Source organism: Rosa rugosa, chromosome 3 (genome assembly GCF_958449725.1).
Source record: "Rosa rugosa chromosome 3, drRosRugo1.1, whole genome shotgun sequence".
In the NCBI taxonomy this organism is placed as follows: domain Eukaryota; kingdom Viridiplantae; phylum Streptophyta; class Magnoliopsida; order Rosales; family Rosaceae; genus Rosa; species Rosa rugosa.
Genome location: NC_084822.1, coordinates 50,141,925 through 50,161,873, shown reverse-complemented (window position 1 = coordinate 50,161,873; position 19,949 = coordinate 50,141,925). Strand labels below are relative to the sequence as shown.

General features: G+C 40.1%; 1 protein-coding gene across 1 annotated transcript; it reads left to right on the top strand.

Moving 5' to 3' along the window:
- The first annotated feature begins 160 nt into the window (after positions 1 to 160).
- LOC133739924 (receptor-like serine/threonine-protein kinase SD1-8) lies at positions 161 to 18,443 on the top strand. Its single transcript, XM_062167740.1, has 10 exons — positions 161 to 275; positions 384 to 536; positions 1,219 to 1,503; positions 14,585 to 15,313; positions 15,967 to 16,077; positions 16,272 to 16,504; positions 16,782 to 16,995; positions 17,106 to 17,343; positions 17,527 to 17,677; positions 17,783 to 18,443. Exons 2-10 carry the CDS (start codon positions 500 to 502, stop codon positions 18,089 to 18,091), a joined length of 2,307 nt encoding a protein of 768 aa, XP_062023724.1. The 5' UTR covers positions 161 to 275; positions 384 to 499; the 3' UTR covers positions 18,092 to 18,443.
- The last annotated feature ends 1,506 nt before the right edge of the window (positions 18,444 to 19,949 follow it).

Sequence of the window (19,949 nt, the reverse complement as noted above, 5' to 3'; positions counted from 1 at the left end):
TAATTGAGGAATAATCAGGATCAGTAAAAGCTATTTGGACTGCATTATAGTATCAAACACATTTTTAATAGAAACAGGAATTGCTTGTATAAGAGTATATATAGTGTTTCTCTCCCATGTAATTTGTGAAGTGATTGTCTAGGTATCACTTTTATAACAGTATATGCATGTGTGCCACTTGGGTGTGCTGGACATTGGAAACCCAGTGGCATACCAGTGGCAGACACCAATTTCCCTGCTCAAGAGGCAAAGCTGTTGGAAGGTCTCTCTATGTGGTTGTGTAATTGAACTCCTTCCATTCACTTTTGCTCGAAAACAATTTATCTTTTCTTTTTTTTCTTTCAATTTAGAGGTTGAAAAACATGACTGCCCTCTGTCTTCAGATTCTGGGATTTCATGGAGGAGGAAGCTATAGATCACTGGACTGTCCAGCAATGGTTTTGTATTGTCATTACCATTACTGCAAACATGGAGATAGATTGAAGATGGTTTTCAAGCTATGATCTCCACATCTGGGTTCTTTTGGAAAGCAAAAGGTACAAACCATATGCTTCTGGCTTTCCTATTGTATGTTGCATGATTCTTGTTTTGGATTTATTCAGCTGGCATCAAATCCGCTCTGGGAATTTGGTTCTCATGGACCATGACATGTATTGATACACGCAGGGCCAAAACTATCACAAGTTGACTTCATAAGAATTCTGATAATTTACATGTGTATTCATAGTTGACTTATTGGAAGTTTGGAAATTTCCTATGCAAGGCAGAAAGGCTTTTTAATTTAGTAATCCTAAAACTTAACCATTAAGCATTTATGATCCAGGAGTTTCCATTGTGTTTAAAATGATATTTTATATCCTGGAAGGCTGGAAGATCAACACAGAACCAGTAAACAGTTGACCAACAGAACATGTAGAAGTGAGGATGAAGGAAAATTATATTATTAATTTAGAAATTAAATAAAAAGCTACAGCTAGCTAGCTCCCATCTAGTTGGGTCTTCATCTGGACCTCTAGCTTGAATTAGTTTATCAGCTTTGCTTTACACATTGAATTAGTTTATCAGCTTTGCTACAGACAATGGCCAGCATCAAAATAGAATTTCTTCATATTGTTTGTTTGATATCGTCCTATACCTTCTTTTCATTTTCATCTCATGCATTAACTGATACACTTACACCTGAAGAAACACTAACAAACAATCAAACCTTGGTTTCAGCTGGTAGGATTTTTGAGCTTGGCTTCTTCAGTGATGACTTTTCAGGCAATTATTATATTGGCATTTGGTTCAAAGCCGATAAGAACAAGGTTGTCTGGGTTGGTAACCGCGAAATTCCCATATCAGATTCCTCAGGTATTCTTCAAATACGATCTGGGAATCTGGTTTTCATGGACAGACGTCAAGTTCCTTGGCTACTCAATTCTGAAAATGTTGCCACGGCCATAAACACAACTGCAACACTTCTTGATTCAGGAAATTTTGTCCTTAAAGAAGAATATACAGGTATGGTCTGAAATTTGATAATGTCTTGAAGTTTCTCTACTGTTTCTATTTCTAACTAGTATATTTGATACAACATTTTCATATTTTCTCTTAGCAGAATTCACTTAATGTCAAATGGTAATATCAGTTATGTTTATTCATCTCCAGTTAGGAGGATTTATAGTATGTTCAGGCCTACAATTACAGTTGGGAGGATAGGAGTTATAGTAACTATTCTAACTATTACAACAGCAAATGACAGAGAAGTCAATAGAGTACAATAACTAATGACAGAGAAGTCAATAGAGTACAATAACTAATGACAGAGAAGTCAATAAAGAATAAAGCCAATGTAGTTGGTCTGCTATGCACTCCCCCTCAAGTTGGTGCATAAATATCTCGAATACCCAACTTGTTAAGGCATGAATGGAAGGTTTTACTTGACACAGCCTTTGTCAAGATATCTGCCAATTGATCCTCACTTTTCACAAATGGGAAGTCAATAATTCCGCCCTCTAGTTTCTCCTTGATAAAATGTCTATCCACTTCAACATGTTTAGTCCGATCATGTTGAACAGGATTGTGAGAGATACAGATAGCTGATTTGTTATCACAGTGTAAATTCATGGACTTCTTAGGTTTGAAACCCAAATCTCTCAACAAATTTCTCAACCAAAGCATTTCACAAACACCATGGGACATGCCTCTGAATTCAGCTTCAGCACTTGATCTAGCAACAACTTTTTGTTTCTTGCTACGCCAGGTGACTAAATTTCCACCAACAAAAGTGAAATATCCAGAAGTGGATCTTCTATCTGATTTAGAACCAGCCCAATCTGCATCAGTATAGCCTTCAATTTCGAGTTGGCCATGCTTAGAGAACATCAACCCTTTACCCGGGGCTGACTTCAAGTATTAGAGAATTCGAACAACAGCATCCATATGATCCTCACTCGGTGAGTGCATGAACTGACTTACCACACTCACTGCATATGCAATGTCAGGTCGTGTGTGTGATAAGTAGATCAATTTTCCTACCAACCTTTGATATCTTTCTTTATTAGTAGGGATCTGATCAAGATACTCTCCTAATTTGTGATTTTGTTCAATAGGAGTATCTGCTGGTTTGCAAGCAAGCATTCCAGTTTCAGTTAGTAAATCTAAAGCATACTTTCTTTGAGATAAGAAGATGCCATGCTTGGATCTAGCTACCTCAATTCCCAAAAAATATCTTAGACCCCCAAGGTCTTTCATTTCAAACTCTTGGGCTAAGTAATTTTGGAGTAGTTTCATTTCTTCTCCATCATTACCTGTAACCACCATGTCATCCACATAAATAATTAAGGCTGTCACCCTACCTTTCTTATGCTTTAGAAACAATGTGTGATCAGAATTACTTTGCTTGTACCCGAATTTCCTCATAGACTTACTGAACCTTCCAAACCATGCTCTTGGGGATTGTTTGAGACCATATAAGGACTTCCTAAGTCTACACACCTTTCCAATGTCGGAATCTGTGGTAAACCCAGGAGGAAGATCCATATACACTTCTTCTTCTAAGTCTCCATGCAGGAAGGCATTTTTCACATCAAATTGATGTAATGGCCAATCCATATTGGCAGCTAGAGATAAGAGAACTCGAATGGTATTGATCTTAGCAACTGGTGCAAAAGTCTCTTGGTAGTCTAGACCATAAGTTTGAGTGTATCCTTTAGCTACTAATCTAGCTTTGTATCTCTCAATTGAGCCATCAGTGTTATGCTTTACCGTAAATATCCACCTGCAACCTACGGTCTTCTTCCCTTTAGGTAGATCCACCAACTCCCAAGTGGAGTTTTTATTGAGTGCTTTCATCTCTTCAATCATGGCTTTGGTCCATTTTGGATCAGCAAGCGCTTCCTGCAACTTACTTGGAATAGATATAGTGGATAATTGAAGTGCAAAAGACTTATATGACTTAGATAATCTATGAGACGACACAGAATTTGCAATTGGGTATTTGACATTATCTTCTTTGGAAAATCCCAAGCGATCAGGAGGTTGCCCTCGGTTTTTCCGAGGAGGAAGATGGTACCTCTGATTTTCCTTTTCAATTGATGGATGTGTAGGATCAAACAAGTCATTTAGATTATACACTGTATCATGATTAGACTCAACTACAGGTATGTCAGAATAAGAAGGATGAGAGTGTACCTCAGGATTGACCTCAGTGTCGGAAGTCGAGTGGTGTGGTGGTAAATCAGAGAGGGGTGTAGCTACTTGATCTTCTTCATCATTCTTCTGAACTTTGTTTTTCCTTCTCTTGTACACCTTTAACACATTCTCTTCCCGAGCTGGTGCTGTTGGCTCCATCGTTATAATATCAAAATCATAAGACTTCTCTTCCATGTTTATGGACTCCCCCTGAAGAGAAGGAGTAGTGAAATACCCGATATCTTCTCTAAAGGTAACATTCATAGTAACATAAGATTTTCTGGTGGGAGGATGATAACATTTATATCCCTTTTGGCTAGGAGAATAGCCCAGAAAGACACATTTAAGGGCACAAGGATCAAGTTTGTCTCGCTGATGTTTATAGATATGAACATAAGCAACACACCCAAAAATGCGAGGAGGAATTTTAAGCATTGATGGCAAGGAATAGTGACTGGAAAGAACCTGGAGAGGAGTTTGAAAATCAAGGACACTGGAAGGGAGTCTATTAATCAAATAGACAGCCGAAAGAAGAGCATCGCCCCAAAAAAATTTAGGCATCTGCATTGTAAGGAGTAAAGATCGAGCCATTTCTAAGAGATGCCGATTTTTACGTTCAGCTATGCCATTTTGTTGAGGGGAGTGTGGACAAGAATTTTGGTGGAGAATACCATGAGATTGAAAATATGTGTTCATGTCATGATTAAGATATTCTCCCCCATTGTCAGAACGCACCACCTGAATTTGAGCATTGAATTGTGTTCGAATCATAGTATGAAATATAGGGAAGATAGAACACACATCACTTTTATTCCTAAGAAGATATACCCATGACACACGAGTGCAATCATCGATAAACGAAACAAACCACCGCATGCCAGATGAGGTAGGTATTTTAGATGGACCCCAGACATCGGAGTGTATGAGTGCAAAAGGCACATCACTTCGACTAGAGCTAGGGGGAAAATGAACACGATGACTCTTAGCCAATATGCAAGTCTCACAATGAAACTTGGATACATTGATTTTGGAAAATAACGATGGAAATAAGTGCTTAAGATAAATAAAGGATGGATGACCTAAACGTCTATGCCATAGCCAAATTTGCTCCTCTGTGCTCAAAACATCTGCACTTGCTTGATGTGCTTGGCTCACCGACGTCTCGCTTGCTTCCGATAAGACCAAGTAGTACAGACCCTCTCTTTCCTCACCACGACCAATCGTTTCCTTGCTGAGGAGATCCTGGAAGATGCAATGAGTGGGAAAGTGTTAAAACAACTAATGCACATTGGAGTTCTCTAAATCTTTCTCTAACTATCTAGATTAGTCTAGAACTTGTTCAAGTACTTGGTCTAGATTAATCCATAATGATCATGTAATGAAATGTCTAGAGAGTTCTAGTGTTGCTCACTAATGTGTGGTTAGTAATTAACCACATAAGTTAAGTCGGTGGAGTTAATTATATGTTAGGTCGGTGAACAAGGTCTTTAAATATGTAATCAGCCATGTACTCTTGTAATTACTCTCGAATCAATTAAGAAGCATTAATCAATAGCTTCTCTCCTCTGTTTTCCTTTCTTAAACAACCTCCTCTGTTTCTAACTCTTAACACCTCCTCTACTTCTAGTCCTAGCTCACCTAGCTCCTAAACATCTTTACCTAAACACATTGTCCTAGCCCACTACTACTAAAAGCTTCCGCACCAAATACCAATAGTGGTATCAGAGCCACAAATTCTAACAGTGGTATCAGAGCTTGTTCGATCATCTATTCGGGGCGTTGATTTGTGTCTTCCACCATGTCTATCTCCACCTCTAACCAAACATCTATTCCTCTTCCCATCTTCAAGGGAGAAAACTATGATTTTTGGAGTATCAAGATGAGAACCTTCTTCATGTCTCAAGATCTATGGGACATAGTAGAGAAAGGATTCTCGACTCCAGAAAATCCAACGGTGGAGCAGTTGAGGCAAGAGAAGAAAGAAAAACTAAGAGATGCTAGTGCTCTTTTCGCCATCCAACAAGCGGTGGACGATACAAATTTTTCAAGAATCATGGGAGCTACTACATCAAAAGAAGCTTGGGATCTACTAAAGGAGGAGTTTCAAGGAACTGCAAAGGTACGTTCCGTCAAATTACAAACTATGAGGAGAGAGTTAGAAAATTTAAAAATGAAAGATTCTGAGATCGTAAAAGATTACTATTCCCGGTTAAAGGAAATAGTAAATCAATTAAGAGCCTATGGTGAAAATATTAGTGAGACTAGAGTAGTTGAAAAAATACTCATTAGCCTCACTGAAAAATATGACCCAATAGTAACTGCCATCGAACATTCGAAAGACATATCGAATCTTTCGGTGACAGAATTGATAGGCTCTTTAGAAGCTTATGAAAAAAGATTGAGTAGTCGGAATGAAACTCCTGTAGAGAGTGCATTCCAGTCTAAACTCAATCTACGATCTCAGAAATATAAAAAAGATGCAAAGTTGAATGAATCTTCTAGAGGAGGAGAAAGACCCAAATATTGGGAAAATAAAAAAGATATAAAGGAGAAAAGAAATTATTCTCCATGCGGAATTTGCCACAAAAATAATCATCGAGAAATAGATTGTTGGTTTCGGGGAAAACCGAAATGCCGAAACTGCAACAAGTTTGGTCATATCGAGGAAAACTGTTTCCTCAAGAAAAATCACCGAGCAGACTTTTCAGAAGAAAATGAGCAAGATGAGAAGCTCTTCTATGCATGTCACTCGGCGATTGAAGAGAAAAATAAGAAGTGGTACGTGGATAGCGGCTGCAGCAATCACATGTCAAGAGACAAAACCATTTTCTCCAAACTTGATACTTCACAAAAGTCTCAAGTGAAACTAGGAAATGGAGAAATTGTGAAAACTAAAGGCAAAGGTACGATTTCCATCCCGACTAATTTAGGAACTAAAAAGATTAATGATGTTGTATTAGTTCCTAGCTTGAAGCATAATCTCCTAAGTGTCGGACAAATGATGGAAAATGGATATGCTATATTATTTCATGGAGACTTCTGCAAAATATTTGACAAGAAAAGAAGGTTGATTTTCAAAATAAGGATGAAAAATAGATATTTTCCCATCCAATGGCAACAAATGGCCACGAAAGCAGAAGTCGAGAAGAAAAATATTTTCCTAGAGAAAAAGCAGCTGAGGACTCTACCACATCAAGCAAATAAAGAAGGGAGTTCAAATCCTCCACAACTAAAAAGTTGTGAAGTTGCAATGAAGAAGAAAGCCGGAGGAAGGCTATGGAAGAAGAAAGCTGAAGGAAGGCCATGGAGAAAGAAAGCAAGAGCGAGAACACCTTCGCCAAGGCACTTCCAAGATCGAGACTTGAATTTCTACGAGATTGCCCGGAGTATCATCAATGTGCATTAAGGAGGAGTGTTAAAACAACTAATGCACATTGGAGTTCTCTAAATCTTTCTCTAACTATCTAGATTAGTCTAGAACTTGTTCAAGTACTTGGTCTAGATTAATCCATAATGATCATGTAATGAAATGTCTAGAGAGTTCTAGTGTTGCTCACTAATGTGTGGTTAGTAATTAACCACATAAGTTAAGTCGGTGGAGTTAATTATATGTTAGGTCGGTGAACAAGGTCTTTAAATATGTAATCAGCCATGTACTCTTGTAATTACTCTCGAATCAATTAAGAAGCTGTTGAAGGAAAATCAACATAGTGTGCCTTATCAAACTAGGAGTAGTAATAGGAGAGAAGGTTCTAGATTTCCTAATCCTACTCGGATTAGTATTCCTTGTAACATTAAGATATGTACTTTGTAATCCCTATATATAGGGCTCCTATTCTCAATAATAAGACACATCTCTCTCTACAATTCTCTCTCGAATCTATTTTACTTAAACAGGTTATCAGCACGAGCCCTAACCTTGAGATCAAAAATCCAAAACCAGAAAATTCTTCAACATCACCTTCTCCACCGTTGCACCTAGCCCGTGCTAGACTAGCCGCTGCTGCCCACCTGCGCGCCCCTGCGCTGCACGCTGCCCCTGCAGCCCTTACGCACCCGTGTGCCGCCTACTGCCCCTGCAGCATCGCCGCACGCCTGCTGCCCCTGCAGCACAGCAGGACGCTCGTTCCTGTGCAGATCTGCCTTCTTTCAAGCCCCGAAACGTCTTGATAGGGACCTCAGATCAAAATGTTTCCTTCATCAATGTTGTTCGTCTCTGTCTCTTCTATCTGACCTCCGAATTTCAGCATTATCGGAGTTGTTTTGAGACCTGTACACCAATCTAAGTGAAAGCTGTTAAGAAGCAAATCTGCTCCGATTTTCAACAAAAATCCTTGAAAACCGCTGCTCCCTTCAAGCATCACTGCAGCAGCTCCTAGCCCACGTTAGCCTCATCTGCGTGCCTGCCCCTGCAACGCCTACGCGCCCCTGCGCACGCATCCGTCGGCCAGCTCCTTGGCTTACCTCGGCCAGACCTGTATCGGCCACACAGCAGGGATTGAAAGATGGTTTGCAATCCCCGACCCAGGATCGATAGCGCGTATGCAATCCTACACGCCTGCATCAACACGCGCCTGTATTGAGAATTTCAAATTCCGAAATTCATGAGTAAGTTTTCACTGGTAAGTTATTCCCGCTTTTGAAATTTAAATTTATTTTTATTTTTCTTCGGGGGACTTACAAAATTCCTTCTTCTACATCCCACCTTTCTTATAACGTGGGTTCGATCATTGAAAAGCGGAATCGTGGGGATTCACGCAATTAACGAACTAAGAGCGTTCGTAAGACTTCGGACTAAGAGCGTCCGTAAGCATCGATTTAACGAACTAAGAGCGTTCGTATGCTACGGACTAAGAGCATTCGTGAGCATCTATTTTGACCATTCAAACATCATTGTTTCTGTCTAATCCAAATTTCTTGGAAATCGATTTCTTGGTAGCATTAAGGCTCGGAAATCTTAATACTAGTTTTCGTGGAAGCATTGACTCCGAAACTAATCCATTCTTGTTTCTCCTTTTTTGGATATCAAACTTGAACGAGCTCGATTTTACTCCATTGGATTCTACGGGCACGGGATATTTATTTGCCTACAATCCAAGAGCCATGTTCTAAAGGAACCGCTCAAGACTCACAAACTGAGATAGAAAATTCCAGGGCATTTACCCTGATGAAGCGCCACATGAAGATGGCCCTCCAGTTTGAGTACATGAATGAGGATAACGCTAACAACCTTTGGGTTGCGCCTAGTGAACGTTTTAGTAACATTCACAACTTTTCGAACATGGAAGCACGATGGAATAATATCTGCTTCACTAAAACTTTGAAAGAGTTATGAAATATTGTTCGGAGGCTCTCTGCATCATATTATTTATGCATGATTGTGGAAAACACAAAAGAACAAATTGATTGAGAAAACCCTAACATGACCGTAGGAGTCATGACATTGAGGGTATAGGGTTGGACACCATGGCGCCACTTTTGGCCATGATTGCACTATTCCAACGCCATTGGTCCTAGGGACCATATGTATTGTGTCAATACACCTCAATCAAGAGAGCATCCTCTTCATGGTATTTTATGGAGTACCTGATCAATGGTAATCAAGATATCGAGCTATAAAAGACTTTAAATCTGGCGATGAAGATAGAATGCCGCAGATTTTTATATAGTCTTTTAATTTCCAAGAATTATGTAATGGCAATATGCCTTAAATCAACAAAATGACTTTTTGTATTAACTTTTTCCCTCTAGGCGTACTCAAGAGTACTTGTGATGTCTAGGCAAGGTTTGATCTGAGAGAACGGTTTTAAAAGTGAGCAACGCTCCACCAAAATCTCGCCTTACCTTACCTGGTCACAACTAAATTGAAATTACCGAACGGATTGAGTGACTACGATTTGTCTACGGTTTGATTTTTTATGTTGGATTAGATTTTGGTCACGAAACTTTGATGTAATCATTGGCTATTATTAATAAAGTGTCGATTTCTTTCGACGTTATTACTTCAAAGATATAAGAGCCAATGGTTTTCATGTGGAAACACATTGTGAGAATGAACAAGCGTTCCTTTGCATCACCTCTAATGACTACGGACATAAACGAGTATTAGAGAAACTTATGTGTCGCTCTAGTGGGTTGTATGCAACCACTATTCGAGTCATTGAATCTAATCATGTTATGAGAGATGATTTATGGAATTCTGACACATATAGGCTTTGGCATGACCGTTTGGGACACCCAGGTCATGACATGATGATCCGTATATTAAAGACTTCACACGGACATCCCCTTTTCAGAACGAAAAGAAGTAAAAATCGGTTTTTGGACTCCGAAAGAGCCCCTGCGCCTCACGGCGCCGTTCACCCCCAAAACCGGCCATCCTTGGCCGGCGCCGCCGTCCCCCTGCGGCCTCAGGGTGGCATTGACGCCACCTATGCTCTTTCCCATCCAAAATTTACTTCTAAAGTCACTTGTGACTTCGTGGCTCAACCAAAATCCTCATTGGTTGTTTCTAAAGCCCATTATTCGTTCTACAAAGCCTGCTCTTTAGCCAAATTAGGATCGAGACCATCCTATGCAAAGGACACCAAGAAAATATACCATTCTTACAAAGAATCCAAGGTGATATTGTGGACCTACTCAACCAACTTGCGGACCGTATAGACATGTTATGGTGTTGGTTGATATGCAAACACGCTGGTCACGTGTTGTGCCATTGTCCACTCATAATGCTGGAGCGTTTACATCGAAAATTTTCGATGACTATTGCATATCATTGGGTATTGATATCGAGTATCATATTCCCATGTACACACCCAATTGGTCTCGAGGAAAAACCACCATTAAAAGACTACGATGGTAGCCCGGACTTTGGTCATGCGCACCAATATTTCCTCTTGGGTTATGCAATATTGCATGCAGCTATGCTAATTCGTCTACGACTCATAGCAGCCACTCAACGTTTATTTGCGTTACAGCTAGTGACTGGGTTCGAGTCTAAATATCTCGTACTTATGCATATTTGAGTGTGCGGTTTATGTGCCAATTGTGCCGCCATAGCGCATCAACATGAGTCATTGCAACGAATGCATATATATTTGTATTGGACATAAGTCTCCAACCATAAAGTCCGCTATGTAAAACCCTTGACAGACGATCTCTTTTTCGCTAGATTTGCGAATTGTCACTTTGATGAGACAGTCTCCCCGTCGTTAGGGGGAGATTAGAACGTCTATGTTCAACAGAAACGACAGGAATTGTCGTGGTCTGTCCCCACTATGTCTCATCTTGATCCCCTAAAAAGTGACGAGATCACATATACCTGCTGCAAACATGCCTGCAAGGATAGATGTCCACTCAAGAGGATGAGATGGGCACGGCACCACCACCATGGATGGTGGTATAGTGACGCCACAGTGTGGCATAGTGGCGTCATAGGCCATGGGTTCCGCTAAAGAGCGTAGGAGACCCATAGGTTCGATGGATTCTCGCCCTAGGAAGAGAGCGAGTTGGCACAACTTGATCCATTGATCATTGATACTCAAAATCCGTCTCATGGGAATATTCTGGATTGTGGTTATGTCCAAGAGACATCGTTGGGGGACGCCTCAATGTTAGAACCAACTCCTGAGAATATAGAGATCTCTACAAACTACACTAGTGTACATGAGGACGTGGAATTATTGAGACCAATGACATCGAACCTTACTCCGTTGAAAGGAATGCCAACGAAGAGCAGATTGGCCTAAATGCAAAGATGCGATCCAGGTTGAATTTGATTCACTAACGAAGAGGAAGGTTTTCGGGCTTGAGATGCCAACACCTCCTAATATAAAACCTGTTGACATTAATAGGTCTTCGTTAGATAGCGTGATGAGAAAAAGAGATGATAATCTCACCTTATGGCGCAAGGTGTCTCACAAAACGCCCTGGAATCGACTACAAGAAGACATATTCTCTCGTAATGGATGTCATTGCACTCCACTACCTTGTCAGTTTGGTAGTTTCTGAATAACTGAACATGCAGCTTACGAATGTGGTCACTACGTATCTCTATGGGGATCTAGATACGGAATATAATGAAGGTTCTTGTGAACTTCATTTTCCCAAGTCAAGTGGCTCTAGACCACGGAGCACGTTTGCAACGAGGTTGAAACGCTCACTAAAGTGACTACTTGATTGGAAAGGGATATGTAGCGGACTTATTCACTAAGTCGTTACCTAAATCCACCTTCGAGAAACATGTGAAGAGCATCGGATTGAAAAAGTTATCCGAACTCCCATGATTGTAGTAATCAGGGGGAGATATCGACATCAGGGGGAGTTATGATGTCTACATGTTCAATCTCGAAAAGTGAAGGACGTGTTGTGCTCTTTTTGTCCTTCGACCAGGGTTATTTTTTTCCCACTGGGTTTTTGTTACCTGGCAAGGTTTTTAACGAGGCAACAGATGAAGCGTCACCACCAAGTTTGAGCGGCACAAGGGGGAGTGTTGAAGGAAAATCAACATAGTGTGCCTTATCAAACTAGGAGTAGTAATAGGAGAGAAGGTTCTAGATTTCCTAATCCTACTCGGATTAGTATTCCTTGTAACATTAAGATATGTACTTTGTAATCCCTATATATAGGGCTCCTATTCTCAATAATAAGACACATCTCTCTCTACAATTCTCTCTCGAATCTATTTTACTTAAACAGAAGCATTAATCAATAGCTTCTCTCCTCTGTTTTCCTTTCTTAAACAACCTCCTCTGTTTCTAACTCTTAACACCTCCTCTACTTCTAGTCCTAGCTCACCTAGCTCCTAAACATCTTTACCTAAACACATTGTCCTAGCCCACTACTACTAAAAGCTTCCGCACCAAATACCAATAGTGGTATCAGAGCCACAAATTCTAACAGAAAGAATGTTATGGAACATTTTAAGGTTTTGGTGATATGACTAATTGACAGTAGATTATTGGAAAGAGCAGGAACATGTAACACAGATGAGAGGGATAATGAAGATGTTAATGGGATAGAACCTGCCCCTATAACAGGGGAAGGAATACCATTGGCATTTGCGACACTGTGCTTGGAAGGATGAGTATGTGTATGAAACTGACCGGAATCAAAAGTCATATGATCTGTTGCACCTGAGTCAATTATCCACGCACTATCACAAGTAGAAGCAGAAATATTTAAAGCATGACCCAAGTTACCTGAGTCAGCCAAAGATGTCGATGAAGAATTGTTGGTAGAAGGTTGATCTACCTTTAACACCAAGGATGGTTGCGAGGCAATCTGCAATGCCTTTCCCTTTCTTCCCTTTTCTTTATCCTTCTTTTGAGATTGCTGCTCCTTCTGCTCCAAGTACCAATCTGGGAAGCCGATTAACTTGAAACAAGTCTCTCGGATATGGCCTTTGTCACCACAGTAAGAACACTCTCTTGTTTTAGTGTTCTTCGAACTGGAACCAATTGAGGAAAAAGAAGGTCGAGCAACACCATTTCGCTGAGTTCCGAACACCATCGCAGAGCCCTCATGAACTTCAGAGACATTCATCATTGTAACTTGACGTTGAGCTTCACGTCGAACATGAGCAAAGGAAACTTCAACATCAGGGAAAGGATCCATTCGCAACACATCACTGCGAACTTTATCGAGTTCAGGATCTAGACCAGCCAAGAACACGTACACACGTTGATTCTCAGTTTGTTTCTTCCAAGTAGCAGCATCAGCAGCACATTCCATGTTACTTGGACATCGGTGATCTAACTCTTGCCAAATACCTTGAAGATCAGAGTAGTAGGCAGTGATTGGTCTCCCATTTTGACGCATTTGGAAGGCCTTGCAAGTCAACTCATAAACTTGAGACATATCTGAGCCATCATAGTAGGTTTTAGCAACAGCATCCCAAACCGCCTTAGCTGTAGGAAGACGAATGAAGTTGCCCATCAAAGTGGAAGACATTGAATTGATCAGCCAGCCTTTGACTAGAGCATTGTCAGCCCTCCATTTGTTGTAGGTTGGATCTTTTGGTGAAGGTTGTGGGACTTCACCAGTCAAATATCCAAACTTTTCTCGCCCAGCAACATGCATCTCCACAACTTGTGACCAGAGTGAATAATTGGTATCGTCAAGTTTCATGCCAATATGAGAGGAATTGGAATTGTCACTTTGTACTGTGACAATCTGTGGAAGCTGAGTTGCAGATGAATCACCTTTGTTGGAAACATTGATATCATCATCATTGACCATTGTTTTTCACAATAACAGGTACGGTAGCAGCGGAAGATTGATTTTGGGATAGTTTGTCGGATTGGGTCGGGGGAGATTTGATAAGTTTCTGATTGAAAAAATTGATGGAAAAGCTAAGGTAATCAGCTGGCACAACAAGCTCTGAGATTTCAGAAGCTTGCAGAAGGTAAGGCAACAAACTCTGGGATTACAGAGTTTGCAGGTGAGGTAAGGCAATAAGCTCTGAGATTACAGAAGCTTTGTAGGTAAGGTAAGGCCCAGCAACTCTGAGATTACAGAAGCTGCTGCAAGTGCATATCAGAAATACCTTCTAAATATTTCCTAGGATTGTATATGCTCTGATACCATGTCAAATGGTAATATCAGTTATGTTTATTCATCTCCAGTTAGGAGGATTTATAGTATGTTCAGGCCTACAATTACAGTTGGGAGGATAGGAGTTATAGTAACTATTCTAACTATTACAACAGCAAATGACAGAGAAGTCAATAGAGTACAATAACTAATGACAGAGAAGTCAATAAAGAATAAAGCCAATGTAGTTGGTCTGCTATGCAGTTGGGATAACTTCATGAATGCTGACACTTAAACCGTTTTCATATAAAATTTTCTTTCGATGACATGTTTATTTCAGACCTTCAACAGTAAACTGTGATATTTGATCATACAGGTACTGTTCTATGGCAAAGTTTTGATAATCCAACTGATACTTATCTTCCTGGGATGAAACTTGGTTGGTCGGCACTAAACACTAACCAACCAAGCTTTCACCTTTTTGTTTCTTGGGTAAGCCCCCAAAGCCCTACTCGTGGCCTTTTCACCTTAACCATGGATAGGATCAACTTTACAAAGATTCAGGTTTGGCGAGGAGATAAAGTTCGAATGGATATTGGGTTTTGGGATGGACATAACCTGCGGTTTATTTTTGACAACTCAACAAGTGGAAATGACTACAATTTTAGTCACCATTCCACTGCAGATGAAGCCTACTTTAATTTTAGTGGCAATAAGAATTATGACATTGTGTGGTTTGTGATGGCTTCCACGGGAAAACTAGATCAGTATTTTATGGTGGATGGGAAGATTTCTTCCGTGAGTCATGCCCTGTGTGAAAATTCAACTGGGAGGTGCTTGACTTCCCTACCATCTATGTGTGAGGATGGTGAAAGCTTTTCACAGGTTAAGGGATCACTGCCATCTATGTTTAACATTGGTGCCATTAATACGGGGCCTAGTGGTTGTGAAACTCTGTGCGAGAGCAATTGTTCTTGCACTGCATTTGCTTCACTTCAGAATGATAAAGAATGCCAACTTTATTATGGGAGTAAGCAGGATTTATTGAAGACCATAGTAAAAGGGCCAGGGATTATTTACATCCGCGGTACTGCTGCTACAAATGGTATGCCAGTAAACAATTCTCTTATGAACATTGCAAATCTGCTAACAAAACCAAAGCCTTTTTGGTTTGGATAGAAGGGTTCTGGTTGTGACACCAAATAGTTGACTTGGAGGAGTTCTGGTTTTGACCTCATTCCTTGAATTGAAAAAAGAAACTCCTTCAAGCCAACTGAGGGGATCAGTTTCAAAACTGATGGTCGCCTGTACCACGGTCTGCTTAAAAGCCAGACTGTGTGCAGATATGTTACACAAAGAGTCCCAGCTAGTCTATGTTTTAAATCATTTGTTCAGTAGTTGGCATTGACATATATTATGAGTATAAATGTTTTATTATCTGACAGTCTGCAATTTTTTTCTTAGGTTGTCATTTGTTGAGTAGTTTAGAAGGTTGCTGGGAGTTATGATATTCTGGCAAATAGTAGAGGTCTGCTGGACAGATCATAATTGGAGTCAATACTGAAGACTTGCTGTTGAAGTGAATACCCATCTATTGGTTTTAGACTTCTTTTCTCATATGTTTGTTGTTTAGGCAAATTATTATTATTTTAATTTCTTAAAATTAGTGAAAGTTAGTACAGCTCCTTTATGTGAAGCTAGCAAGAAATGTTATATACAACTTACCAACAAAATGCTGGCATTGTCTTCACTATTCAGGTGGTAAGAAGTGGAAACTCGGGTTAGCTCTCACAGTTTCTTTGGCTACCCTCTTGGTTCTTATCCCTTTTTCCTTATGCTGCTATCTGCGTTGGAGAAAGGGACACAAAGGTTAGAGTTAATTTGATTGTTGGATTTAATGGGGCGTACCATTTTGCACTCTTTTACAATATTCCTGCACACTTTTGGAGTGAGGGAAGTAAAGTGAGTGCGAAGAGCGCTCCCCTAAAACTATCTATGACACTTTATGTCTGTCATTTTTTCCCTACTGAAAAAGGTCAACCTTGTGTAATTAATGTAATCAGAAGACTCAGTAACAGAAGGCATTATCAATTTGGACCAAGAGAGTTTATTCCAAAGGGCGACTAATGTGTCACCAGTTCAGCAGAATGCAGTTAGAGGTGCAAGTAACATCGAGTTAGGCAGGCAGAAGGATCAAGATCTGCCCTTGTTTAGTATTTCTACAATACAGACTGCAACAAATTACTTTGCTGAGTCAAATAAACTAGGGGAAGGTGGATTTGGGCCTGTCTATAAGGCGAGGCTTCAGTTCTTGCTTTACTTAATTGGATAACAGTCATAATATTTTCTTTTCTTCTTTAGTAATGCTTCCTTACCAGATAATCGGCATGTTAAGTTACTGAGATGTCAATCTGGTATTCAAAAATGAGTTCACCAATCAGTGACCCAGAATGACATTGCAGCAGCATATATAACATGCACAACAGTCTGTCAAGAAAACATTTCCCTGCAATTTATTTGGCACTGTGAATATCTTCTTAACCTCCAAAATGTTTTTTACATTATGAAAACAGGGTAAGCTCCTAGTAGAAGGACAAGAAATTGCAGTGAAAAGACTGTCCAAAATTTCCCGCCAAGGGTCAGGGGAATTCAAAAATGAAGTCTCAGTGATTTGTAAGCTCCAACACAGGAACTTGGTTAGGCTTTTGGGATGCTGCATTGAAGCAGAAGAAAGTATACTAATTTACGAATACATGCCCAACAAAAGCCTGGACTTTTTCATTTTTGGTTAGTGCATGATCTCCATTAGTATGCAACATGTCATATATGCTTCCTATTCTTGTGATCTTCTTTTCGTATGTTTGTTGAGGTTCACATTTTGAGAGGAATTGGTGCAGATTCAACCAAACGGTTACTTTTGGATTGGGGAAAGCGTGTGAACATTGTGGAAGGGATTGCTCAAGGCCTTCTATATCTTCACAAATACTCCCGATTAAGGATCATTCACCGTGATTTAAAGTCCAGTAATATCCTGTTGGACAGTGACATGAACCCAAAGATTTCTGATTTTGGCATGGCAAGGATTTTCGGGGACAATGACACTAGAGGCAAAACAAACCGGGTTGTTGGTACATTGTAAGTAAAATGTTCTGTAGCTTGAGATTTACATGCTCATATGATTTGGTCTCTTTTTACAACAAAACTATCTCTACTGCATTTACTAACACATTGCTGTTGGCGTCTCTATTTAAATTGGGATCAACGATGTTAGTCCAACTTTCCTTCCTTTTCTAATGCATTTTGGCCTCTGATTATTAGTGGTTACATGTCACCGGAGTATGCCATGGACGGCCTCTTTTCTGAAAAATCCGATGTGTTTAGCTTTGGGGTGATCGTATTAGAGATTATTACTGGCAAGAAGAATATTGCCTTCTTTGAAGCTGATCATTCTCTGAACTTACTGGGCAAAGTAAGCAACTCTTGTAAATCAGGTCAGAATTGATCCAATCACTATTTATTATATGTCAGCATATATTTGTTTCTAATTAACATTTGTGAAATTTGATTATCCTAGGCTTGGACTTTGTGGAAAGAAGGTAATGGCATGGAGTTGATGGATTCGACACTGCGTGCTTCTTGTTCGAGCAGTGAAGTTATGAGATACATACAGATGGGTCTTCTGTGCGTGCAAGAAAGATCTATTGATCGACCAAACATGTCTGATGTAGTTTCTCTGCTAAGCAATCAGTCATTTGCTCTGCCTTTTCCTAAAGAACCTGCATTTTTGTGTCAGCAAATTTCGACTGATGCAGATTCATCTTCAAGTAGGCAAAGACGTTACTCTCAGAATGATCTAACCATTTCACAAGTGCATGGCAGGTAGCAAAAATTGAACTTCACCGGGCGCTTTGCAGTTAATAATATTGCTATCACTGTAGAATATATGTTTTACTTGTATAGAAGTTGTAACTAATACGAAAGAAAATGCACCTGTAACAATAATCAAACCATCAAAGTTTTTGTACACATTATTTAGTAGCAACATTTCTCGAGGGTGATGTTTACAAGTGTGACACGTGTGCCGAGTTACATTTTGAATACTTAGCATAAAACGATCGCAGAGGAACAGCCCGACTACGAACCCAGGAAGAGCTTTTGCTAAACTCTCTGTTTCGGTTTAAGCGCTTTTGCTTTCTGCATAAGCAGTTAAAGATGCTGTCTTTGACTTTGGTATCCCAGGAATTTTTTTTCAATTAGAAGCTTATTCAGATGGGTTTCATTAGAAAATGAGTGGATGCTGTTAAAGAATAGCGAAGGAGAAGGCTTTGAAATTTTCAGATTTCAGTGATGACTGTAGTGGTCATCTTTACATCTGGGTGGTTCGATCTTTTTCTTTTCAAAAGGTAAAAACCACCAGCTTGTCCTTTACCTATTGTATGTTGCATGCCATGTTTGTTGTTTTGAATGTCAATTGTGTTTTGTATTTATCTCCAGGTAAATAGTTAGCTTCAGAAGGATCGATTGTGATATACAGTTTTGTTCATATGACGATCTTCCACGATAGCGACAGTCAAGAAAGTGTGGGGTCTTACCCAATACATCACCATTACGCTCTAGAAGTTTCACTAATCTTTCAGTGATCAATGTTTTTCTTATTCTGTTTCCGTTCTGACCGCTACCACGGAAGACTGTCAAATTTCATTCATGTTTAAGGAAAAGAGATTTTGAGAGAATTGTCCAACATATTATTGAGAATAGGAGCCCTATATATAGAGATTACAAAGTACATATTCTAATGTTACAAGGAATACTAATCCATCTATGTTAATGCTTGGATCCGTGGGGATCTAATTAACGATAAGTAAAGAGAGAGAGAGAGATTGACACGAGATGTATAGTGGTTCACCTCCCGCCTTAGCGGGAGACTACGTCCACTTGAATGTGTACTAGTGTGTCGAGCCTTGCGGCCTAACAAGATTACAAGAGATGTAATGGAGTGAATGGTGTTTAAGTGGGAGGAGAGTTCATTTTATATGTGAAGGAGTGCTCTTCCTTTACATGTTCTTAGATGTGGGACAAAAACCCACTATTCTAGTATAGAAATGCATATTGTGGAGGCAACTTGGCAAGGCCGGAAAGGTGGCTTCCCGGCGACGGTTGCGACTTCCGGATACCGTATCGTAGCTTGAACATAGGGCTACAAGATGCAAGTAGCGGTTGGGTCTCACCATGGCTTGTGGGTGTCCCAAAGAGGGTGTTACTTATGCTTGGTGATGTAGTAAATACTCCATATTGTTGGAGGTATGTACAAGTCCCCGAAGTCCCCAAGTAAGAGGAGCTTCTTGGTTGGGGAGTTATAAACATGAAGTCACCAAGCATAAGTAACCGGGCGGCACGGAGCCCTTACAAGTCCCCGAACTCCGTAAGCAAGAAGGGACTCGTTAACCTGCACAACAAAGACAAAAAATAGGCATATGTAGAATGCTTGTTGCATTGGGCAACAAATGTGAGTTGCATTGATATGCGTTGGCATATACGAATGTATGAGGTGCGTGATACATGGTCGTGTGAGCATATGGATTGCATATGATAAATGTGTTACGCGCGCAAGGAGACGAACGGGGTCGAGTTTGACGGGGTTACGCTCGTGAGATGTAAGTTGCATGAGTGCCGCGAAGGTATGTATTTGTAACTCATGAACGATGACCGTGCGTACGGTTGTGTCTGTTTGGTTTTCGGTC

Bases quoted from the DNA above. Each gene is read 5' to 3' on its own strand.
- LOC133739924 (XM_062167740.1), top strand. From the start codon at position 500: ATGATCTCCACATCTGGGTTCTTTTGGAAAGCAAAAG. The intron at 15,314-15,966 runs GTATGCCAGTAA...TTCACTATTCAG, and splicing joins CGGTACTGCTGCTACAAATG to GTGGTAAGAAGTGGAAACTC. The intron at 16,996-17,105 runs GTTAGTGCATGA...GAATTGGTGCAG, and splicing joins CCTGGACTTTTTCATTTTTG to ATTCAACCAAACGGTTACTT.